The sequence below is a fragment of the Lampetra fluviatilis genome, unplaced genomic scaffold (assembly GCF_964198595.1).
Source record: "Lampetra fluviatilis unplaced genomic scaffold, kcLamFluv1.1 SCAFFOLD_445, whole genome shotgun sequence".
NCBI lineage: Eukaryota > Metazoa > Chordata > Hyperoartia > Petromyzontiformes > Petromyzontidae > Lampetra > Lampetra fluviatilis.
The window spans coordinates 35,001-62,186 of NW_027621482.1; the positions used below are offsets into that span (position 1 = coordinate 35,001).

Below are 27,186 nucleotides of genomic sequence, written 5' to 3' on the forward strand. Positions count from 1 at the left end.
AGCATGACGGACCAGCAGCGTGTGGACGCGCTCAACGATGAGATACGCGCCCTCCAGCTGGTGAGTGGGTGTGGTGAGGGTGAGTGGTGAGGGTGAGTGGTGAGGGTGAGTGGTGAGGGTGAGTGGTGAGGGTGAGTGATGGGCACAGACCTCCTGTCGCAGCTCAGCATGACGGACCAGCAGCGTGTGGACGCGCTCAACGATGAGATACGCGCCCTCCAGCTGGTGAGTGGGTGTGGTGAGGGTGAGTGGTGAGGGTGAGTGGTGAGGGTGAGTGGTGAGGGTGAGTGGTGAGGGTGAGTGGTGAGGGTGAGTGGTGAGGGTGAGTGGTGAGGGTGAGTGGTGAGGGTGAGTGGTGAGGGTGAGTGGGGAGGGTGAGTGGTGAGGGTGGTGAGGGTGAGTGGTGAGGGTGAGTGGTGAAGGTGAGTGGTGAGGGTGAGTGTGGTGAGGGTGTAGAGGGTGGTGAGTGTGGTGTGGGTGGTGAGGGTGAGTGGTGAGGGTGGTGCAGCTGGTGAGTAGGTGTGGTGAGGGTGGTGAGGGTGGTGAGGGTGAGTGGTGAGGGTGAGTGGTGAGGGTGAGTGGTGAGGGTGGTGTGGGTGGTGAGGGTGGTGAGGGTGGTGAGGGTGAGTGGTGAGGGTGAGTGGTGAGGGTGAGTGGTGAGGGTGAGTGGGTGAGTGGGTGGGTGGGTGGGTGAGTAGGCGTGGTGAGGGTGAGTGGTGAGTGGTGAGGGTGAGTGGTGAGGGTGAGTGGTGAAGGTGAGTGGTGAGGGTGAGTGTGGTGAGGGTGTAGAGGGTGGTGAGTGTGGTGTGGGTGGTGAGGGTGAGTGGTGAGGGTGGTGCAGCTGGTGAGTAGGTGTGGTGAGGGTGGTGAGGGTGGTGAGGGTGAGTGGTGAGGGTGAGTGGTGAGGGTGAGTGGTGAGGGTGGTGTGGGTGGTGAGGGTGGTGAGGGTGGTGAGGGTGAGTGGTGAGGGTGAGTGGTGAGGGTGAGTGGTGAGGGTGAGTGGGTGGGTGGGTGGGTGGGTGAGTAGGCGTGGTGAGGGTGAGTGGTGAGTGGTGAGGGTGAGTGGTGAGGGTGAGTGGTGAAGGTGAGTGGTGAGGGTGAGTGTGGTGAGGGTGTAGAGGGTGGTGAGTGTGGTGTGGGTGGTGAGGGTGAGTGGTGAGGGTGGTGCAGCTGGTGAGTAGGTGTGGTGAGGGTGGTGAGGGTGGTGAGGGTGAGTGGTGAGGGTGAGTGGTGAGGGTGAGTGGTGAGGGTGGTGTGGGTGGTGAGGGTGGTGAGGGTGGTGAGGGTGAGTGGTGAGGGTGAGTGGTGAGGGTGAGTGGTGAGGGTGAGTGGTGAGGGTGGTGTGGGTGGTGAGGGTGGTGAGGGTGGTGAGGGTGAGTGGTGAGGGTGAGTGGTGAGGGTGAGTGGTGAGGGTGGTGTGGGTGGTGAGGGTGGTGAGGGTGGTGAGGGTGAGTGGTGAGGGTGAGTGGTGAGGGTGAGTGGTGAGGGTGAGTGGTGAGGGTGAGTGGTGAGTGGGGAGGGTGAGTGGTGAGGGTGAGGGTGAGTGGTGAAGGTGAGTGGTGAGGGTGAGTGTGGTGAGGGTGTAGAGGGTGGTGAGTGTGGTGTGGGTGGTGAGGGTGAGTGGTGAGGGTGGTGCAGCTGGTGAGTAGGTGTGGTGAGGGTGGTGAGGGTGGTGAGGGTGAGTGGTGAGGGTGAGTGGTGAGGGTGAGTGGTGAGGGTGAGTGGTGAGGGTGAGTGGTGAGGGTGAGTGATGGGCACAGACCTCCTGTCGCAGCTCAGCGTGACGGACCAGCAGCGTGTGGACGCGCTCAACGATGAGATACGCGCCCTCCAGCTGGTGAGTGGGTGTGGTGAGGGTGAGTGGTGAGGGTGAGTGGTGAGGGTGAGTGGTGAGGGTGAGTGGTGAGGGTGAGTGGTGAGGGTGAGTGGTGAGTGGTGAGTGGGGAGGGTGAGTGGTGAGGGTGAGGGTGGTGTGGGTGGTGAGGGTGATGTGGGTGGTGAGAGTGGTGAGGGTGGTGAGGGTGAGTGGTGAGGGTGAGTGGTGAGTGGTGTGGGTGGTGAGGGTGAGTGGTGAGGGTGGTGAGTGGTGAGGGTGAGTGGTGAGGGTGGTGTGGGTGGTGAGGGTGGTGAGGGTGATGTGGGTGGTGAGAGTGGTGAGGGTGAGTGGTGAGGGTGGTGAGTGGTGAGTGGTGAGGGTGAGGGTGGGTGGTGAGTGGTGAGTGGTGAGGGTGAGTGGTGAGGGTGGTGAGTGGTGAGGGTGGTGAGGGCGGTGAGGGTGAGTGCTGAGGGTGAGTGGTGTGGGTGAGTGGTGAGGGTGAGTGGTGAGGGTGAGTGGTGAGTAGGTGTGTAGGCATGGTGAGGGTGGTGAGGTGGTGAGGGTGAGTGGTGAGTAGGTGTGGTGAGGGTGGTGAGGGTGAGTGTGGTGAGGGTGAGTGGTGTGGGTGAGTGGTGAGGGTGAGTAGGTGTGGTGAGGGTGGTGAGGGTGAGTGGTGAGGGTGAGTGTTGAGACTGAGTGGTGAGGGTGAGTGGTGAGGGTGAGTGGTGAGGGTGAGTGGTGAGGGTGGTGAGTGGTGAGGGTGGTGAGTGGTGAGGGTGAGTGGTGAGGGTGAGTGGTGAGGGTGAGTGGTGAGGGTGAGGGTGAGGGCGGTGAGGGTGGTGAGGGTGGTGAGGATGGTGTGGGTGGTGAGGGTGAGTGGTGAGGGTGAGTGGTGAGGGTGAGTGGTGAGGGCGGTGAGGGTGGTGAGAATGGTTAGGGTGGTGTGGGTGAGTGGTGAGGGTGAGGGAGGGTGGTGAGGGTGGTGAGGGTGGTGAGGGTGGGTGAGGGTGGTGAGGGTGGGTGAGGGTGGTGAGGGTGGTGAGGGTGGTGAGGGTGGTGAGGGTGGTGAGGATGGTTAGGGTGGTGTGGTTGAGTGAGGGTGGTGTGGGTGAGTGGTGAGGGTGAGTGGTGAGGGTGAGTGGTGAAGGTGGTGAGGATGGTTAGGGTGGTGTGGGTGAGTGGGTGGGTGGGTGGGTGAGTAGGCGTGGTGAGGGTGGTGAGTGGTGAGGTGGTGAGGGTGGTGAGTGGTGAGGTGGTGAGGGTGGTGAGTGGGGAGGGTGAGGGTGGTGAGGGCGGTGTGGGTGGATGAGGGTGGTGAGGGTGGGTGGGTGAGTGGGTGAGCAGGCGTGTGGGTGACTGTGTGTGTGTGTGACTGTGTGTGTGTGACTGTGTGTGTGTGTGTCTGTGTGTGTGTCTGTATGTGTGTGTGTGTGACTGTGTGTGTGTCTGTGACTGTGTGTGTGTCTGTATGTGTGTGTGTGTCTGTGTGTGTGTCTGTATGTGTGTGTGTGTGTCTGTGTGTGTGTCTGTATGTGTGTGTGTGTGACTGTGTGTGTGTCTGTGACTGTGTGTGTGTCTGTGTGTCTGTGTGTGTCTGTGTGTGTGTGTGTGACTGTGTGTCTGTGTGTGTGTGACTGTGTGTGTATCTGTGTGTGTCTGTGTGTGTGTGACTGTGTGTCTGTGTGTGTGTGTCTGTGTGTGTGTGACTGTGTGTCTGTGTGTGTGTGTGTGACTGTGTGTGTGTCTGTGTGTGTGTGACTGTGTGTCTGTGTGTGTGTCTGTGTGTGTGTGTGTGTGTGACTGTGTGTGTGTGACTGTGTGTGTGTGACTGTGTGTGGCTGTGTGTGTGTCTGTGTGTGTGTGTGTCTGTGTGTGTGTGTGACTGTGTGTGTGTGTGTGTGACTGTGTGTGTGTGTGACTGTGTGTCTGTGTGTGTCTCTGTGTCTGTGTGTGTCTGTGTGTGTGACTGTGTGTGTCTCTGTGTGTGTGACTGTGTGTGACTGTGTGTGTGTGTGTCTGTGTGTGTCTGTGTGTGTGTGACTGTGTGTCTGTGTGTGTGTCTGTGTGTGTGTGTGTGACTGTGTGTGTGACTGTGTGTGTGTGACTGTGTGTGGCTGTGTGTGTGTCTGTGTGTGTGTCTGTGTGTGTGTGTGACTGTGTGTGTGTGACTGTGTGTGTGTGACTGTGTGTGTGTGTGTGTCTGTGTGTCTGTGTGTGTCTGTGTGTGTGACTGTGTGTGTCTCTGTGTGTGTGACTGTGTGTGTGTGACTGTGTGTGGCTGTGTGTGTGTCTGTGTGTGTGTCTGTGTGTGTGTCTGTGTGTGTGTGACTGTGTGTGTGTGACTGTGTGTGTGTGACTGTGTGTGTGTGTGTGTCTGTGTGTCTGTGTGTGTCTGTGTGTGTGACTGTGTGTGTCTCTGTGTGTGTGACTGTGTGTGTGTGACTGTGTGTGGCTGTGTGTGTGTCTGTGTGTGTGTCTGTGTGTGTGTCTGTGTGTGTGTGACTGTGTGTGTGTGACTGTGTGTGTGTGACTGTGTGTGTGTGTGTGTCTGTGTGTCTGTGTGTGTCTGTGTGTGTGACTGTGTGTGTCTCTGTGTGTGTGACTGTGTGTGACTGTGTGTGTGTGTGACTGTGTGTGTGTTGCGTGAGTAGGAAAATCGTCAGCTGCTCAACGAGCGAATCAAGTACGAAAGCATCATGACGCGTCTAGAGACCTACCTCAATGAGAACCTGCGCAAGAGACTGGACCAGGTGGAAGCGGTGAGTCACTCACCAACTCACTCACCAACTCACCCACTCACCCACCCACTCACTCGCTCGCTCACCCACTCACTCACCAACTCACTCACTCACTCACTCACCAACTCACTCACTCGCTCACTCACTCACCAACTCACCCACTCACCCACCCACTCACTCGCTCGCTCACCCACTCACTCACCAACTCACCCACTCACTCACTCACTCACTCACCCACTCACCAACTCACTCACCTGCTCACCCACTCACTTACACACTCACCCACACACTCACTCACATACTCACCCACTCACTCACCCACTCACTCACCAACTCACTCACCCACTCACTCACCAACTCACTCACCTACTCACTCACCCGCTCACCCACCCACTCACTCACCAACTCAGTCACTCACCTACTCACCCACTCACTCACTCGCCCACTCACTCACTGTCTGTGTCTCTGTGTGTCTGTGTCTCTGTGTCTGTGTGTCTGTGTGTGTATGTGTCTGTATCTGACTATGTGTGTGTCTGTGTATCTGTCTGTGTCTCTGTGTGACTGTGTGTGTGTCTCTGTATCTGACTCTGTGTGTGTGTGTGTCTGTGTCTCTGTGTGTCTCTGTATCTGACTATGTGTGTGTGTCTGTGTCCCTGTGTGTGTGTGTGTCTGTGTGACTGTCTGTGTCTCTGTGTGTGTGTGTCTGTATCTGACTATATGTGTGTGACTGTGTGTTTCTCTGTGTGACTGTGTGTGTGTCTGTATCTGACTATGTGTGTGTCTGTGTCTCTGTGTGTGTGTGTGTCTGTGTGACTGTCTGTGTGTCTGTCTCTGTATCTGACTATGTGTGTGTGTGTCTGTGTCTCTGTGTGTGTGTCTCTGTGTGTGTGTGTGTGTGTCTGTGTGTGTGTGTATGTGTGTGTGTCTGTGTCCCTGTGTGTGTATGTGTCTGTGTGACTGTCTGTGTCTTTGTGTGTGTGTGTCTGTATCTGACTATATGTGTGTGACTGTGTGTGTCTCTGTGTGACTGTGTGTGTGTCTGTGTGACTGTCTGTGTGTCTGTCTCTGTATCTGACTATGTGTGTGTGTGTGTGTCTGTCTGTGTGTGTGTCTGTGTCTCTGTGTGTGTGTCTCTGTGTGTGTGTGTGTGTGTCTGTGTCTCTGTGTGTGTGTGTCTGTGTGTTGTGTCTGTGTGTGTCTGTGTGTGTGTGTCTGTGTCTCTGTGTGTGTGTGTCTCTATGTGTGTGTGTGTGTCTGTGTCTCTGTGTGTGTGTGTCTGTGTGTGCGTGTGTGTCTGTGTGTGTGTCTGTGTCTCTGTGTGTGTGTGTCTGTGTGTGTGTGTGTGTCTGTGTGTGTGTCTGTGTGTCTATGTGTGTGTGTGTGTCTCTTGTGTGTCTATGTGTGTGTGTGTGTCTCTGTGTGTGTGTCTCTGTGTGTGTGTCTGTGTGTGTGTCTGTGTGTTTGTGTGTGTGTGTCTGTGTGTGTGTCTGTGTGTGTGTCTGTGTGTCTGTGTGTGTGTGTCTGTGTGTGTGTCTGTGTGTGTGTGTGTGTGTCTATGTGTGTGTGTCTATGTGTGTGTGTGTGTCTGTGTGTGTAGGAGCTGAATGAGATCCGTGAGACGGAAAGCAACAAGACCCTCAGCACCACCAACTCAGAGTTGGAGGCCTTCAACAAGCGCATCGGAGACACCACGAAACGCTCCGAGGGTGAAACACTCGCTCACCAAAACACTCACCAGAACACTCACAAAAACGCTCGCTCACCAAAACACTCGTTCACCAGAACACTCACCAAAACACTCGCTCACCAGAACACTCACCAGAACACTCACCAAAACACTCGCTCACCAAAACACTCACCAGAACACTCACAAAAACGCTCGCTCACCAAAACACTCGTTCACCAGAACACTCACCAAAACACTCGCTCACACCAGAACACTCACCAGAACACTCGCTCACCAGAACACTCACCAAAACACTCGTTCACCAGAACACTCACCAAAACACTCGCTCACCAGAACACTCACCAAAACACTCGCTCACCAAAACACTCACCAGAACACTCACAAAAACGCTCGCTCACCAAAACACTCGTTCACCAGAACACTCACCAAAACACTCGTTCACCAGAACACTCACCAAAACACTCGCTCACCAAAACGCTAACCCAAATTCTCACCAGAACGCTCACCGAAACACTCGCTCTCCGTGTGTCTCTCCCCGTCTCTCCCCGTGTCTCTCTCCTTGTCTCTCTCTCTCTCACCGTGTCTCACCGTGTCTCCGTGTCTCTCTCTCCATGTCTCTCTCTCTCACCGTGTCTCACCGTGTCTCCGTGTCTCTCTCTCCGTGTCTCCGTGTCTCTCTCTAGAGCTTGACGTGTTGACGGACAAGCTCGAGGGGGAGATCAAGTGACTCCGTGTCTCTCTCTCTCACTCTGTGTCTCTCTCACCGTGTCTCTCTCTCCCTGTGTCTCTCACCATCTCTCACCGTCTCTCTCTCTCCGTGTCTCTCTAGAGCTTGACGTGCTGACGGACAAGCTCGAGGGGGAGATCAAGTGACTCCGTGTCTCTCTCTCTCACTCTGTGTCTCTCTCACCGTGTCTCTCTCTCCCTGTGTCTCTCACCATCTCTCTCCGTGTCTCTCTCTCTCACTCTGTGTCTCTCTCCCCGTGTCTCTCTCTCCCTGTGTCTCTCACCATCTCTCTCCGTGTCTCTCTCTCTCGCTCTGTGTCTCTCTCACCGTGTCTCTCTCTCCCTGTGTCTCTCACCATCTCTCACCGTCTCCCCCTGTCTCTCTCTAGAGCTTGACGTGCTGATGGACAAGCTCGAGGGGGAGATCAAGTGGCTCTGTGTGAGTCAGTCTCTCTCTCCGTGTCTCTCTCACCGTGTCTCTCTCACCGTGTCTCTCTCTCCCTGTCTCTCTCACCATCTCTCTCTCTCTCACCGTGTCTCACCGTGTCTCTCTCTCCGTGTCTCTCTAGAGCTTGACGTGCTGACGGACAAGCTCGAGGGGGAGATCAAGGAGTTGCAGCGGACGATGGACTCGTGGAAGGGGCGCGAGAAGGAACAGCTGGAAGCCATCAACCACGACGCGAAGGAGCTGGACAAGATGACGAACCGGCAGAGCATGCTGCTCAAGAAGAAGGACGACTACATGAAGCGCATCCGCGAGCTGGGCTCACTGCCCCAGGACGCCTTCGAGAAGTACCAGAACCTGTCGCTCAAGCAGGTGAGGGGTGCGTGTGTGTCACTGTGTGTGTCACTGTGTGTGTGTCACTGTATGTGTGTGTGTGGTAGTGTGTGTGGTAGTGTGTGTCACAGTGTATGTGTATAGTACAGTGTGTGTGTGTGCGAGCTGGGCTCACTGCCCCAGGACGCCTTCGAGAAGTACCAGAACCTGTCACTCAAGCAGGTGAGGGGTGTGTGTGTGTCACTGTGTGTGTCACTGTGTGTGTAGTAGTGTGTGTGTCACTGTGTGTGTATAGTACAGTGTGGGGAGCGGTAGTGTAGTGGTTAGCGCGCTGCGCTATGAACCTGGCGACCCGGGTTCGATTCCCGCTCACGGCCAACACCAGTGACGATTATCTGAACCGGTCCTGGGCCTCCCCTAGGTCGACTCAGCCTTAAATGAGTACCTGGTGCGGTGTGTAAACATCGCCACTGGGGAGACAAAGGCGGTCGGGCGTGGTGCTGGCCACCCACCCCCTCGTGTACCGTTGCGGCCTTCATAGGTGCTCGCTAACAGCACTTGCCCCTACAGTCTGTTAAGGCTATACGGGGGATCTTTATCTTTGTATAGTACAGTGTGTGTGTGTGTGCGAGCTGGGCTCACTGCCCCAGGACGCCTTCGAGAAGTACCAGAACCTGTCACTCAAGCAGGTGAGGTCTGTGTGTGTCACTGTGTGTGTCACTGTGTGTGTGTGTGTCACTGTGTGTGTGTGTGTGTATAGTACAGTAGTGTGTGTGTCACTGTGTGTGTGTGTCACTGTGTGTGTATAGTACAGTGTGTGTGTGTGAGCTGGGCTCACTGCCCCAGGATGCGTTCGAGAAGTACCAGAACCTGTCACTCAAGCAGGTGAGGTCTGTGTGTGTCACTGTGTGTGTGTCACTGTGTGTGTGTGTGTTACTGTGTGTGTGGTAGTGTGTGTGTGTGTGTCACTGTGTGTGTTAGTGTGTGTGTGTGTGTAGTACAGTGTGTGTGTGTATAGTACAGTGTGTGTGTGTGTGTCACTGTGTGTGTGTATAGTACAGTGTGTGTGTGGTACAGTGTGTGTGTAGTACAGTGTGTGTGTAGTACAGTGTGTGTGTAGTACAGTGTGTGTGTAGTACAGTGTGTGTGTGGTACAGTGTGTGTGTAGTACAGTGTGTGTATAGTACAGTGTGTGTGTAGTACAGTGTGTGTGTGTAGTACAGTGTGTGTATAGTACAGTGTGTGTGTAGTACAGTGTGTGTGTAGTACAGTGTGTGTGTATAGTACAGTGTGTGTGTGTGTCACTGTGTGTGTGTATAGTACAGTGTGTGTGTGGTACAGTGTGTGTGTAGTACAGTGTGTGTGTAGTACAGTGTGTGTGTAGTACAGTGTGTGTGTAGTACAGTGTGTGTGTGGTACTGTGTGTGTGTAGTACAGTGTGTGTATAGTACAGTGTGTGTGTAGTACAGTGTGTGTGTGTAGTACAGTGTGTGTATAGTACAGTGTGTGTGTAGTACAGTGTGTGTGTAGTACAGTGTGTGTATAGTACAGTGTGTGTGTAGTACAGTGTGTGTGTGTAGTACAGTGTGTGTGTAGTACAGTGTGTGTGTAGTACAGTGTGTGTATAGTACAGTGTGTGTGTAGTACAGTGTGTGTGTAGTACAGTGTGTGTATAGTACAGTGTGTGTGTAGTACAGTGTGTGTGTAGTACAGTGTGTGTGTAGTACAGTGTGTGTGTAGTACAGTGTGTGTATAGTACAGTGTGTGTGTAGTACAGTGTGTGTGTAGTACAGTGTGTGTGTAGTACAGTGTGTGTGTAGTACAGTGTGTGTATAGTACAGTGTGTGTGTGAGCTGGGGTCACTGCCCCAGGACGCGTTCGAGAAGTACCAGAACCTGTCACTCAAGCAGGTGAGGTCTGTGTGTGTCGTACTGTGTGTGTGGTAGTGTGTGTGTGTGTGTAGTACAGTGTGTGTGTGTATAGTACAGTGTGTGTGTCACTGTGTGTGTGTGTCACTGTGTGTGTGTGTCACTGTGTGTGTGTATAGTACAGTGTGTGTGTGGTAGTGTGTGTGTGTATAGTACAGTGTGTGTGTGGTAGTGTGTGTGTGTGTGTGGTAGTGTGTGTGTGTGTGTTACTGTGTGTGTGTATAGTACCGGCAAAACAACCTCCTACCTCCTCGCGGTGCCGGACGGGCAACATTGTCGTGGGCAGTGCTGTGGGGGGAGGGCCAATGCCCATTGGCCTCTCCCCTCATGGCGTCTGTGACCACCACAGTGGCTAAACGGGGGCTCTGGACGGGTGCGAGGGGCTGGTAACCCCTCCACCTTCAATTAACCAACACTAAACTACGATTTAAACATAAACCTGTAATTAATAAGCTTGTGCCGGAGGCCCCGGGGGGTCAGGCTTTTATGACGTCTCCTGGCCAAACCCCATTTGGCGGAGCCAGGAGATTGAATTTTAACCCTCGGGGCTCCTCCAGTAACAACGAAAAACCATTGCGGATGGCCACGTGGAATGTTCGAACGCTCACTGCGGAGGAGAGGCTGCCACTCCTCTGTCGGGAGCTGGACCGGTACCGCCTGGATCTCTGTGGCATTCAGGAGGTCCGGTGGACCGGTTCTGGCTCCTGCCACCATGAGGGGTGGACAGTCCTCTACTCGGGGCAGGAGACTGCCAAACAACAGGGTGTGGCTCTTCTTCTGAACAAAAGAATGAAGGGGGCGTGGGAGCGTGGCGGTGAGGTGTGGGAAGCTGTAAGCCCCAGGATACTTTGGGCTCGCCTTCCCATCAACCAGAGGCGAGGAGTGGTGGTCGTGGTTACTTACGCCCCCACCGAAGACGAACATCCGTGGAGGGATGCAGGCAAAGCCGATGAGTCAGACGCTTTCTATGACCTACTGTCACAGGTGCTGGCTAAAGTGGCCACTCGGGACAGAGTCATCTTGTTGGGTGACTTCAATGCCCGAGTTGGTCATGATGCTGGCACCTGGTCTGGAGTGATTGGAAGGCATGGGCCAGATCAGCTCAATAACAACGGTAGGAGGCTGCTAGATTTCTGTGCAGCCCATGGGCTTGTAATTACCAACACGCTCTTCCGGCATCGGCGCATCCACACAACATCGTGGACGCATGCCGGGTCCAAGCAAGAACATCTGCTGGACTACGTAGTGACGGACCAGCGGATGCGAGCCCATGTCCTTGACACCAGGACCTACCGTGGAGCTGATCTGCCCTCTGACCATCGACTAGTCATCTGTAAGATGCGCCTGCCATTCTTCCACTCCGGTGGTGGGTGTACACCCAGGATCCCATTCCAACCAAAAGTGGCCTGGTCTAAGTTAGCTGATGAAAGTTGCAAGCGAGAATTTCATCATCGCTTGCAGCTGGGGTTGGCATCGTCCCCCACTCCACCTGATGTCGAGGGTAAATGGGCGAGGTTTAAGACTGTGACTCATGCAGCTGCAATGGCTGCTTTGGGTACGCGGTCCAGACCTCCCCGGGAACCCTGGCTGACGGAGGAGGTGTTCAGGTTAATTGAGAAAAAGCGACAGGCCCACTCTCATCGCCTACAGCATCCCACGTCAGAGAATGAGGAGGTTTACCGCAGCCTTCGCTCGGAGGTTCGGAGAGCCGTAAGGCGCTGTAAGGATGGGTGGTGGTCGCGGGTTGCTGAGGAGATGGAGTCTGCCTCAGTGGCCCGCGATCACAAATCACTATTTAACTCCATCAAAAAAGTAACCTGCAGCGCCACACCTATTACCATCATTAGAGGAAAAAACGGTGATCCAATCTCCGACCCCCAGGAACAGGTTTGCAGATTTGCTGAGCATTTCTGTGAGGTCCTGGGGGAGGGAAAATCTCTCAGCCAGGAAAACATCATGGCACAAAGTGGGGATAACCCTGCTGAGGCTGCGGTGCCTCAAATATTGGAAGAGGTCACCCCCTGTGAGTGGCTGGCTGAGGTACCGGCTGTTGAGGAAGTACTGAGGGCGATCCGGAGTCTGAGACCAGGGAAGGCACCGGGCAGAGATGATCTCCCAGGCGAAATGCTGAGGGAGGGTGGCGTTTGTGCACAGACTGCCCTATATGACATCATAACAACAGTCTGGACCACTGGACGGGTTCCGCAGGACTGGAAGGATGCCCTGGTGGTCCCCCTCTTTAAGAAGGGGGACCGCACAGACTGTAACAACTACAGGGGCATCTCACTCCTCAGTGTGCCGGGTAAGGTCCTGGCAAGGATTATTCAACATCGCCTTGCTAGGCATGCTGAGGAGAGGCTTGCGGAGCCCCAATGTGGTTTCAGGAAAGGGCGGTCCTGCACAGATGCCATATTTTCTGTCCGTCTGCTACAGCAGAGGTGTAGGGAATTCCAAAAAGACCTACATCTCTGCTTTATTGACCTGGTCAAGGCCTATGATACCATCAGTAGGACTGGGCTCTGGGTTGTTCTTCGTGCTTTCGGAGTCCCTGACCCTCTGCTCACGATCATTAAGGACCTTCATGATGGTGAGCGGGCCCGGGTAAAACTACGTGGCCGGGAGTCGGAGCCTTTCCCTGTACACCTTGGGGTGCGACAGGGATGTCCTCTGGCTCCCACATTATTTAACATCTATTTCGACTGCGTAGTTCGTGAAGCCTTCAATAGCTGTACCGGGGGAATTACCATTTGGTACAGATATAATGGGAGGCTGATCGACGCCCGGGTGCGATCAAGGGATGGCTCCCTATTGGTCAACCACGTTATGTATGCCGATGATTTGGTAATAGCTGCTCATTCAGAAGAGGAGTTGGAGACGCTGCTGCTGAGGCTGGAGTGTGCCACTAAGAGGTGGGGCCTTACCATCAGCCCCACCAAAACTAAGCACCTGCCTGGGTATTTTGTACCATCGGGCACTCCGCCCCCACAACTCCCAATCGGTGATGGGGCAGTTGTGGAGAGAGTAGAGAGTTTCCCATACCTGGGCAGTGTGCTCATGACCAGCTCCAGTTTATCAGCAGAGGTCTCACTCCGAATCAGTCGAGCGGCAATATCTTTTCATCGGTTGCGTAACGCTGTGTGGAAGCTACCTGGTCTGTCGCTCCGCACGAAGCTTCAGGTCTTCTCGGCCACGGTCATTCCCTCCCTTCTCTACGCTTGCGAAACGTGGACCCCCCTAGTGGAGCATCTTCGCCGGTTGGAAACATTTAGGCTGGCCTGCCTACGATCCATCCTGGGTTTGACCAGGCTGGATTGTGTGAGGAGCTCACAAGTCCTTGAAAGATCTGGGCAAAGTCCCATCAGTGAGCTCCTCCGGCAGGCAAGGCTGCGTTGGCTGGGTCATGTAGCCCGCATGCCCAGCCACCGCATGCCTAAACAGCTTTTGTTCGGCCGGATCGAGGGGGCTAAACGGGCGCGGCACGGGCTAGAGAAGAGATGGAGTGATGTGGTACAGGAGGACGTGGAGCTGAGTGGACTTGCCGATGACTGGTACCAGCGGTGTCGAGATCGGCCTCAGTGGAGGAGGCTCGTGGAGGACGCTACTGGGCAGTTGGAGGCAGTCGCCCTCCAACAACAACGGAGGGCGGAGGAGCGACGCTCACAACAACGAGCGGAGCGCCGGGTGGCTAAAGCACAGCAAGTTGGCACAGTAGGGGGCACAGGTGGTGCATCAGCCAGTCATCTCGGTCATCTCGGTCAGTCGACCCGTGGCACCTGGGTCTGCCCCGTGACCTCCTGCCAGCGGGCGTTCGACACTTCACGTGGCCTCAAGGTGCACATGGCCTGGCACAAGCGTCGTGGTGACGTCACCGCCACTTAGTGGCGAATGGCGGTTGTTGTTGTTGTATAGTACCGTGTGTGTGTGTGTCTCTCCCCGTGTCTCTCTCTCCGTGTCTCTCTCCCCTTGTCTCTCTCTCTCGCCGTGTCTCTCTCTCTGTGTCTCTCTCACCGTGTCTCTCTCACCGTGTCTCTCTCTCCCCGTGTCTCTCTCACCGTGTCTCTCTCCCCTTGTCTCTCTCTCTCGCCGTGTCTCTCTCTCTGTGTCTCTCTCACCGTGTCTCTCTCACCGTGTCTCTCTTACCGTGTCTCCCCGTGTCTCCCCGTGTCTCTCTCTCTCACCATGTCTATCTCTCCGTGTCTCTCTCCGTCTCTCTCTCCCCGTGTCTCTCTCTCACCGTGTGTCTCTCTCTCTCCCCGTGTCTCTCTCTCACCGTGTGTCTCTCTCTCCCCGTGTCTCTCTCTCTCTCCGTGTCTCACCGTGTCTCTCTCTCTCACCGTGTGTCTTTCTCTCTCTCTCTCACCGTGTCTCTCTCCCTGTGTCTCTCACCGTGTCTCTCTCTCTCACCGTGTCTCTCTCTCTGCGTGTCTCTCTCCCCGTGTCTCTCTCTCCCCGTGTCTCCCTCTCTCTCTCTGCGTGTCTCTCTCTCCCCGTGTCTCTCTCTCCCCGTGTCTCCCTCTCTCTCACCGTGTCTCTCTCTCTCTCACCGTGTCTCTCTCTCTCTCACCGTGTCTCTCTCTCACCGTGTCTCTCACCGTGTCTCTCTCTCTCTCTGCGTGTCTCTCCCCGTGTCTCTCTCCCCGTGTCTCTCCGTGTCTCTCCCTCTCTATCCGTGTCTCTCCCTCTCTCACCGTGTCTCTCACCGTGTCTCTCTCCCCGTGTGTCCCTCTCTCTGTCTCTCTGCCTGTCTCTCTCTCTCTCTGCGTGTCTCTCTCTCTCTCACCGTGTCTCTCTCTCACCGCGTGTCTCTCTCTCTGTCTCTCTCTCCGTGTCTCTCACCGTGTCTCTCTCTCACCGTGTGTGTCTCTCTCTCTCTATCTGCGTGTCTCTCACCGTGTCTCTCTCTCTCTCTCACCGTGTCTCTCACCGTGTCTCTCTCACCGTGTGTCCCTCTCTCTGTCTCTCTGCCTGTCTCTCTCTCTCTCTGCGTGTCTCTCTCTCTCTCACCGTGTCTTTCTCACCGCGTGTCTCTCTCTCTGTCTCTCTCTCTCTCTCCGTGTCTCTCACCGTGTCTCTCTCTCACCGTGTGTGTCTCTCTCTCTCTCACCGTGTCTCTCTCTCTCTATCTGCGTGTCTCTCACCGTGTCTCTCTCTCTCTCTCTCACCGTGTCTCTCACCGTGTCTCTCTCTCACCGTGTGTGTCTCTCTCTCTCTCACCGTGTCTCTCTCTCTCTATCTGCGTGTCTCTCACCGTGTCTCTCTCTCTCTCTCACCGTGTCTCTCACCGTGTCTCTCTCCCCGTGTGTCCCTCTCTCTGTCTCTCTGCCTGTCTCTCTCTGTCTCTCTGCGTGTCTCTCTCTCTCTCACCGTGTCTCTCTCCCCGTGTTTCCCTCTCTCTGTCTCTCTGCCTGTCTCTCTCTCTCTCTCTGCGTGTCTCTCTCTCTCTCTCACCGTGTCTCTCTCTCACCGCGTGTCTCTCTCTCACCGTGTCTCTCTCTGCGTGTCTCAGCTGTTCAAGAAGCTGGAGCAGTGCAACCAGGAGCTGAAGAAGTACGGCCACGTGAACAAGAAGGCGCTCGACCAGTTTGTGAACTTCTCTGAGCAGAAGGAAAAGCTCATGAAGCGGCAGGAGGAACTCGACCGCGGCTACAAGTCCATCATGGAGCTCATGAACGTTCTGGAGCTGCGCAAGTACGAGGCCATTCAGCTCACCTTCAAGCAGGTGAGACACACAGAGAGACACACACAGAGAGACACACACAGAGAGACACAGACACACACAGAGAGACACACACAGAGAGAGACACACACAGAGAGTGGCTACAAGTCCATCATGGAGCTCATGAACGTTCTGGAGCTGCGCAAGTACGAGGCCATTCAGCTCACCTTCAAGCAGGTGAGACACACACACAGAGACACACACAGAGAGACACACACAGAGAGACACACACAGAGAGACACACACAGAGAGACACACACAGAGAGAGACACACACAGAGAGAGACACACACAGAGAGAGACACACACAGAGAGAGACACACACAGAGAGAGACACACACAGAGAGAGACACACACAGAGAGAGACACACACAGAGAGAGACACACACAGAGAGAGACACACACAGAGAGAGACACACACAGAGAGAGACACACACAGAGAGACACACAGAGAGACACACAGAGACACACAGAGAGAGACACACACAGAGAGACACACACAGAGAGAGACACACACAGAGAGTGGCTACAAGTCCATCATGGAGCTCATGAACGTTCTGGAGCTGCGCAAGTACGAGGCCATTCAGCTCACCTTCAAGCAGGTGAGACACACACAGAGAGACACAGAGACACACACAGCTCACCTTCAAGCAGGTGAGACACACACACACAGAGAGAGACACACAGAGAGACACAGAGACACACAGAGAGACACAGAGACACACACAGCTCACCTTCAAGCAGGTGAGACACACACACACAGAGAGAGACACACAGAGAGACACAGAGACACACAGAGAGACACAGAGACACACACAGCTCACCTTCAAGCAGGTGAGACACACACACACAGAGAGAGACACACAGAGAGACACAGAGACACACAGAGAGACACAGAGACACACACAGCTCACCTTCAAGCAGGTGAGACACACACACACAGAGAGAGACACACAGAGAGACACAGAGACACACAGAGAGACACAGAGACACACACAGCTCACCTTCAAGCAGGTGAGACACACACACAGAGAGAGACACACAGAGAGACACAGAGACACACAGAGAGACACAGAGACACACACAGCTCACCTTCAAGCAGGTGAGACACACACACACAGAGAGAGACACACAGAGAGACACAGAGACACACAGAGAGACACAGAGACACACACAGCTCACCTTCAAGCAGGTGAGACACACACAGAGAGAGACACACAGAGAGACACAGAGACACACAGAGAGACACAGAGACACACACAGCTCACCTTCAAGCAGGTGAGACACACACACACAGAGAGAGACACACAGAGAGACACAGAGACACACAGAGAGACACAGAGACACACACAGCTCACCTTCAAGCAGGTGAGACACACACACAGAGAGAGACACACAGAGAGACACAGAGACACACAGAGAGACACAGAGACACACACAGCTCACCTTCAAGCAGGTGAGACACACACACACAGAGAGAGACACACAGAGAGACACAGAGACACACAGAGAGACACAGAGACACACACAGCTCACCTTCAAGCAGGTGAGAGAGAGAGAGACACAGAGAGACACAGCTCACCTTCAAGCAGGTGAGACACACACACAGAGACACACACAGAGAGACACACAGAGAGAGAGACACAGCTCACCTTCAAGCAGGTGAGACACACACAGAGAGACACACACAGAGAGACACACAGAGAGAGAGACACACAGAGAGAGAGACACAGCTCACCTTCAAGCAGGTGAGACACACACACAGAGACACACACAGAGAGACACACAGAGAGAGAGACACAGCTCACCTTCAAGCAGGTGAGACACACACACAGAGACACACAGAGAGAGACAGGTCACCATCTCTCCCCGCTCACCCTCACCACCCTCACCATCTCCCCCCCCGCTCACCACCACCACCCTCACCCCCTCTACCACTCACCACCACCCTCACCCCCCCACTCACCACCTCCCCCACTCACCCTCACCACCCTCACCATCTCCCCCCCCACTCACCACCCCCCTCACCCCCCCACTCACCACCACCACCCTCACCATGTACCCCCGCTCACCACCACCCCCCCCCCCCACTCACCACCCTCACCATCTCCCCCCCCACTCACCACCACCACTCACCCCCCCTCACCCCCGCTCACCACCACCACCTCACCACCTCCCCCCCCCGCTCACCACCACCACTCACCCACTCACCACTCACCACCACCCTCACCTCCCCCCCCCACTCACCACCTCCCCCCCCTCCCCTCACCACCCTCACCACCTCCCCCCCCCTCACCACCCTCACCACCACCCCCCACTCACCCCCCCCACTCACCCCCCACTCACCCCCACTCACCCCCCCCCACTCACCCCCCCCACTCACCCCCACTCACCCCCCCCCACTCACCCCCCCCACTCACCCCTCCAGGTGTCCCGCAACTTTAGCGAAGTCTTCCAGAAGTTGGTGCCTGGCGGCAAGGGCGACGCTCATCATGAAGAAGGGCGACAGCGAAGGTGGTGGTGTGTGGTGGTGGTGGTGGCGGTGGTGGTGGTGGTGGTGGTGGTGGTGGTGGTGGCGGTGGTGCCGCTGGTGCCGCTGGTGCCGCCGGCTCGGGGGGCAGCCAGGAGGATGGAGGGGACGGCGGTGGGGCTGGCGGCTCCGGCTGGGGACGCGGGGCCCTCCCACAGCAGCGGGCGGCAGCAGCAGCAGCAACGTGCCCTCCATCGAGCAGTTCGCAAGGTGTCAGCATCAGGGTAACTACACTACACACACTACACTACACACTACACTACACTACTATATACACTACTATATACACTACACTATATACACTACACTACACTACTATATACACTACACTATACACTATATACACTACACTATACACTACACTACTATATACACTACACTATACACTATATACACTACACCCTACACTACACACTACACTACTATATACACTACACTATATACACTACACTACACTACTATATACACTACACTATACACTATACACTACACTATACACTATACACTACACTATACACTACACTATACACTATACACTACACACTACACTACACACTACACTACACACTACACTATACACTACACTATACACTATACTATACACTATACACTACACTACACTATACACTACACTACACTATACACTACACTACACACTACACTATACACTATACTATACACTATACACTACACTATACACTACACTATACACTACACTATACACTATACTATACACTATACACTACACTATACACTACACTACACTATACACTACACTACACTATACACTACACTACACACTACACTACACTACTATATACACTATACACTACACTATACACTACACTACACTATACACTACACTACACTATACACTACACTACACACTACACTACACTACTATATACACTATACACTACACTATACACTACACTACACTATACACTACACTACACTATACACTACACTACACACTACACTACACTATACACTACACTATACACTACACTACACACTACACTACACTACTATATACACTACACACTACACTACTATATACACTACACACTACACTACACACTACACTACTATATACACTACACACTACACTACACTATACACTACTACACTATACACTACACTATACACTACACTACACACTACACTACTATATACACTACACTATACACTACACTACACTATACACTACTACACTATACACTACACTATACACTACACTATACACTACACTACACTATACACTACACTATACACTACACTATACACTACACTACTATATACACTACACTATACACTACACTACACTATACACTACTACACTATACACTACACTATACACTACACTACACACTACACTACACTATACACTACACTATACACTACACTACACACTACACTACACTATACACTACACTACACACTACACTACACTATACACTACACTACACACTACACTACACTATACACTACACTACACACTACACTATACACTACACTATACACTACACTACACACTACACTACACTATACACTACACTACACACTACACTACACTATACACTACACTACACACTACACTATACACTATACACTACACTACACACTACACTACACTATACACTATATACTACACACTACACTACACTACTATATACACTACACACTACACTATACACTACACTATACACTACACTACACACTACACTACACTATACACTACACTACACACTACACTACACTATACACTATATACTACACACTACACTACACTACTATATACACTACACACTACACTATACACTACACTATACACTACACTACACACTACACTACACTATACACTACACTACACACTACACTACACTATACACTATATACTACACACTACACTACACTACTATATACACTACACTACACTATACACTACACTACACACTACACTACACTATACACTATACACTACACACTACACTACACTACTATATACACTACACTACACTATACACTACACTATACACTACACTACTATATACACTACACTACACTACACACTACACTACACACTACACTACTATATACACTACACTACACTATACACTACACTACACTACACAATACACTACACTATACACTACACTACACTATACACTACACTATACACTATATACTACACACTACACTACTATATACACTACATACACTACACACTACACTACTATATACACTACACTACACTATACACTACTATATACACTACACTACACTATACACTACACTATACACTATATACTACACACTACACTACTATATACACTACACTACACTATACACTACACTATACACTATATACTACACACTACACTACACTACACACTACACTACTATATACACTACACTACACTATACACTACTATATACACTACACTACACACTACACTACTATACACACTACACTACACTATACACTACACTACACTATACACTACACACTACACTACACACTACACTACACTACACACTACACTACTATATACACTACACTACACTATACACTACACTATACACTACACTATACACTACACTACACACTACACTACTATATACACTACACTACACTATACACTACACTACACTATACACTACACACTACACTACACACTACACTACTATATACACTACACTACACTATACACTACACTATACACTACACACTACACTACACTATACACTACACTATACACTACACTACTATATACACTATACACTACACTATACACTACACTATACACTACACTACACTATACACTACACTATACACTACACTATACACTACACTATACACTACACTACACTATACACTACACTATACACTACACTATACACTACACTATACACTACTATACTATACACTACACTATACACTACACTACTATACACTACACTATACACTACACTACACTATACACTACACTATACACTACACTACTATACTATACACTACACTATACACTACACTACTATATACACTACACTACACTATACACTACACTACACTATACACTACACTACTATACACACTACACTACACTACTATATACACTACACTACACTATACACTACACTACACTATACACTACACTACTATACACACTACACTACACTATACACTACTACACTATACACTACACTATACACTACACTATACACTACACACTACTACACTACACTACACTATACACTACACACTACTACACTACACTACACTATACACTACACTATACACTACACTATACACTACACACTACTACACTACACTACACACTACACTATACACTACTAGACTATACACTACACTATACACTACACTATACACTACTATATACACTACCCTATGTGTGTCTCTGTGTCTCTGTCACTGTGTCTCTCTGTGTCTCTGTCTCACTGTGTCTCTCTGTGTCTCTCTCTGTGTCTCTGTGTCTCTGTGTCTCTGTGTCTCTCTGTGTCTCTGTGTGTCTGTGTCTCTCTCTGTGTCTCTCTCTGTGTCACCGTGTGTCTGTGTCTCTCTCTGTGTGTCTGTGTGTCTGTGTAGGTGTCGTTCACCGGCAAGCAGGCTGAGATGCGGGAAATGCAGCAGCTCTCTGGAGGGCAGAAGTCGCTGGTGGCGTTGGCGCTCATCTTCGCCATCCAGAAGTGTGACCCGGCGCCCTTCTACCTCTTTGACGAGATCGACCAGGCACTGGATGCACAGCACCGCAAGGCTGTGTCTGGTGAGAGGCGCAGAGAGACAGAGAGACACAGAGAGACACACAGAGACACAGAGAGACAGAGAGACACACAGAGAGAGACACAGACACAGAGAGACAGAGAGACACACAGAGAGACACACAGAGAGACAGAGAGACAGAGAGAGAGGCAGAGAGAGACAGAGAGAGACAGAGAGAGAGGCAGAGAGAGACAGAGACAGAGAGAGACAGAGAGAGAGAGAGGCAGAGACACAGAGAGAGACAGAGAGAGAGACACAGAGAGACAGAGACAGAGAGAGACAGAGACAGAGAGAGAGAGACACAGAGACACAGAGAGAGACAGAGAGAGACAGAGAGAGACACAGAGACACAGAGAGAGACAGAGAGAGACAGAGAGAGACAGAGAGAGACACAGAGACACAGAGAGAGACAGAGAGAGACAGAGAGAGACAGAGAGAGACAGAGAGAGACACAGAGACACAGAGAGAGACAGAGAGAGACAGAGAGAGACACAGAGACACAGAGAGAGACAGAGAGACACAGAGAGAGACAGAGACAGAGAGAGAGAGGCAGAGAGAGACACAGAGAGACAGAGAGAGAGACACACAGAGAGAGAGACACAGAGACACAGAGACAGAGAGAGAGGCAGAGAGAGACAGAGACAGAGAGACAGAGAGAGACACAGAGAGAGAGACACAGAGAGAGACACAGAGAGACACAGAGAGAGACACAGACACAGAGCGAGACAGAGACACAGAGAGACACACAGAGACAGAGACACAGAGAGACACACAGATAGACAAGCATGTGTGCGTGTGCGTGTCTATGTGCGTGTGTGTAGAGGGGAGTGGTGGGTGTAGTGGTTAGCGCTGCGCTACGAACCCGGCGACCCGAGTTCGTTTCCCGCTCACGGCCACCCCCAGTGACGATTATCTGAACCGGTCCCGGACCTCCCCTAGGTCGACTCAGCCTCAACTGAGTTACCTGGTGTAGCTGTAGTTGTGTGGTGAACATCGCTAGCACTGGGGAGACAAAGGCGGCCGGGCGTGGTGCTGGCCACCCACCCACCCCCTGACAGCACTTGCCCCTACAGTGTGTTGAGGCTACACGGGGGACCTTTGCCTGTGCCTGTGTGTGTGTAGACATGATAGCGGAGCTTTCCCAGCATGCCCAGTTCATCACCACCACTACTCGCTCACAGCACTTGCCCCTACAGCCTGTGCGAGGCTACGCGGGGGACCTTTGCCTGTGTCTGTGTGTGTGTAGACATGATAGCAGAGCTGTTGCTACTCACAGCACTTGCCCCTACAGTGTGTTGAGGCTACGCGGGGGACCTTTGCCTGTGCCTGTGTGTGTGTAGACATGATAGCGGAGCTTTCCCAGCATGCCCAGTTCATCACCACCACTACTCGCTCACAGCACTTGCCCCTACAGTGTGTTGAGGCTACACGGGGGACCTTTGCCTGTGCCTGTGTGTGTGTAGACATGATAGCGGAGCTGTTGCTACTCACAGCACTTGCCCCTACAGTCTGTTGAGGCTACACGGGGGACCTTTGCCTGTGCCTGTGTGTGTGTAGACATGATAGCGGAGCTTTCCCAGCATGCCCAGTTCATCACCACCACTACTCGCTCACAGCACTTGCCCCTACAGCCTGTGCGAGGCTACGCGGGGGACCTTTGCCTGTGCCTGTGTGTGTGTAGACATGATAGCAGAGCTGTTGCTACTCACAGCACTTGCCCCTACAGTGTGTTGAGGCTACGCGGGGGACCTTTGCCTGTGCCTGTGTGTGTGTAGACATGATAGCGGAGCTTTCCCAGCATGCACAGTTCATCACCACCACTACTCGCTCACAGCACTTGCCCCTACAGTGTGTTGAGGCTACGCGGGGGACCTTTGCCTGTGCCTGTGTGTGTGTAGACATGATAGCGGAGCTGTTGCTACTCACAGCACTTGCCCCTACAGTGTGTTGAGGCTACGCGGGGGACCTTTGCCTGTGCCTGTGTGTGTGTAGACATGATAGCGGAGCTTTCCCAGCATGCCCAGTTCATCACCACCACGTTCCGGCCGGAGCTGCTGGAATCGGCGGACAAATTCTACGGAGTGAAGTTTCGACACAAAGTGATGGTCGCAGTACAGACAGTACATACAGTACACACAGTACATACAGTACACACAGTACACACACACACAGTACATACAGTACACACAGTACACACACACAGCACAGTACACACACACACAGTACACACACAGTACACACAGTACACACACAGTACACACACACAGTACACAGTACACACACAGTACACACACACAATACACACACACAGTACACACACAGTACACACACAGTACACACACACAGTACACACACACAGTACACACACAGTACACACACACAGTACACACACACAGTACACACACAGTACACACACACAGTACACACACACAGTACACACACACAGTACACACACACAGTACACACACACAGTACACACACACAGTACACACACACAGTACACACACACAGTACACACACAGTACACACACACAGTACACACACAGTACACACACAGTACACACACAGTACACACACACAGTACACACACAGTACACACACACAGTACACACACACAGTACACACACACAGTACACACACAGTATACACACACACAGTACACACACACAGTACACACACAGTACACACACACAGTATACACACACAGTACACACACACAGTACACACACAGTACACACACACAGTACACACACACAGTACACACACACAGTACACACACACACAGTACACACACAGTACACACACAGTACACACACACAGCACACACACAGTACACACACAGTACACACACAGTATACACACACAGTACACACACAGTACACACACACAGTACACACACAGTACACACACACAGTACACACACAGTACACACACACAGTACACACACACAGTACACACACACACAGTACACACACACAGTACACACACAGTACACACACCACACACACAGTACACACAGCACACACACAGTACACACACACAGTACACACACACAGTACACACACACAGTACACACACACAGTACACACACAGTACACACAGCACACACACAGTACACACACAGTACACACACACACAGTACACACACACAGTACACACACAGTACACACACACAGTACACACACACAGTACACACACACAGTACACACACACACAGTACACACACAGTACACACACACAGTACACACACACAGTATACACACACAGTACACACACAGTACACACACAGTACACACACACACAGTACACACACAGTATACACACACAGTACACACACAGTACACACACACAGTACACACACACAGTATACACACACAGTACACACACAGTACACACACAGTACACACACACACAGTACACACACAGTATACACACACAGTACACACACAGTACACACACACAGTACACACACAGTACACACACACAGTACACACACAGTACACACACAGTACACACACACAGTACACACACACAGTATACACACACAGTACACACACACAGTACACACACACACAGTACACACACACAGTACACACACACAGTACACACACACAGTATACACACACACAGTACACACACACAGTACACACACACACAGTACACACACACACAGTACACACACAGCACACACACAGTACACACACACAGTACACACACAGCACACACACACAGTACACACACAGCACACACACACAGTACACACACACAGTACACACACACAGTACACACACACAGTACACACACACAGCACACACACACAGTACACACACAGCATACACACACAGTACACACACACAGTACACACACACAGTACACACACACAGTACACACACACAGTACACACACACACAGTACACACACACAGTACACACACACACAGTACACACACACACAGTACACACACAGCACACACACAGTACACACACACAGTACACACACAGCACACACACACAGTACACACACAGCACACACACACAGTACACACACACAGTACACACACACAGTACACACACACAGTACACACACACAGTACACACACAGTATACACACACAGTACACACACACAGTACACACACACAGTACACACACAGCATACACACACAGTACACACACACAGTACACACACACAGCATACACACACAGTACACACACACAGTACACACACAGTATACACACACAGTACACACACACAGTACACACACACAGTACACACACACAGCATACACACACAGTACACACACACAGTACACACACACACAGTACACACACACACAGTACACACACAGCACACACACAGTACACACACACAGTACACACACAGCACACACACACAGTACACACACAGCACACACACACAGTACACACACACAGTACACACACACAGTACACACACACAGTACACACACACAGCACACACACACAGTACACACACAGCATACACACACAGTACACACACACAGTACACACACACAGTACACACACACAGTACACACACACAGCACACACACACAGTACACACACAGCATACACACACAGTACACACACACAGTACACACACACAGTACACACACACAGTACACACACACAGTACACACACACAGTACACACACAGTGCACACACAGCACACACACACAGTACACACACACAGTACACACACACAGTACACACACAGCACACACACACAGTACACACACAGCACACACACAGTACACACACACAGTACACACACAGCACACACACACAGCACACACACACAGTACACACACACAGTACACACACACAGTACACACACACAGTACACACACACAGCACACACACACAGTACACACACAGCATACACACACAGTACACACACAGCACACACACACAGTACACACACACAGTACACACACACAGTACACACACACAGTACACACACACAGTACACACACAGTGCACACACAGCACACACACACAGTACACACACACAGTACACACACACAGCACACACACACAGTACACACAGCATACACACACAGTACACACACACAGTACACACACAGCACACACACACAGTACACACACAGCACACACACACAGTACACACACACAGTACACACACACAGTACACACACACACAGTACACACACAGTACACACACAGTACACACACACACAGTACACACACACAGTACACACACACAGTACACACACACAGTATACACACAGTATACACACAGTATACACACACACAGTACACACACACAGTACACACACACAGTACACACACACAGTATACACACACAGTACACACACACAGTACACACACACAGTACACACACACAGTACACACACACAGTACACACACACAGTACACACACACAGTACACACAGCACACACACAGCACACACACACAGTACACACACACAGTACACACACACAGT

The 27,186-nt window shown here is 51.9% G+C and overlaps 1 protein-coding gene across 1 annotated transcript in view; it reads left to right on the forward strand.

Annotated features, from left to right (window-relative positions):
- The window catches only part of LOC144955317 (structural maintenance of chromosomes protein 3-like), a 69,337-nt gene that overhangs the window by 30,770 nt on the left and 11,381 nt on the right, over positions 1–27,186 (forward strand). Inside the window, 11 exon segments of the mRNA XM_078885567.1 lie at positions 4,468–4,575; positions 6,152–6,260; positions 7,537–7,784; positions 15,180–15,392; positions 17,817–17,867; positions 17,869–17,910; positions 18,014–18,044; positions 18,077–18,126; positions 18,128–18,142; positions 21,529–21,706; positions 23,695–23,801. Coding sequence (XP_078741693.1) covers positions 4,468–4,575; positions 6,152–6,260; positions 7,537–7,784; positions 15,180–15,392; positions 17,817–17,867; positions 17,869–17,910; positions 18,014–18,044; positions 18,077–18,126; positions 18,128–18,142; positions 21,529–21,706; positions 23,695–23,801 — 1,152 coding nt within the window.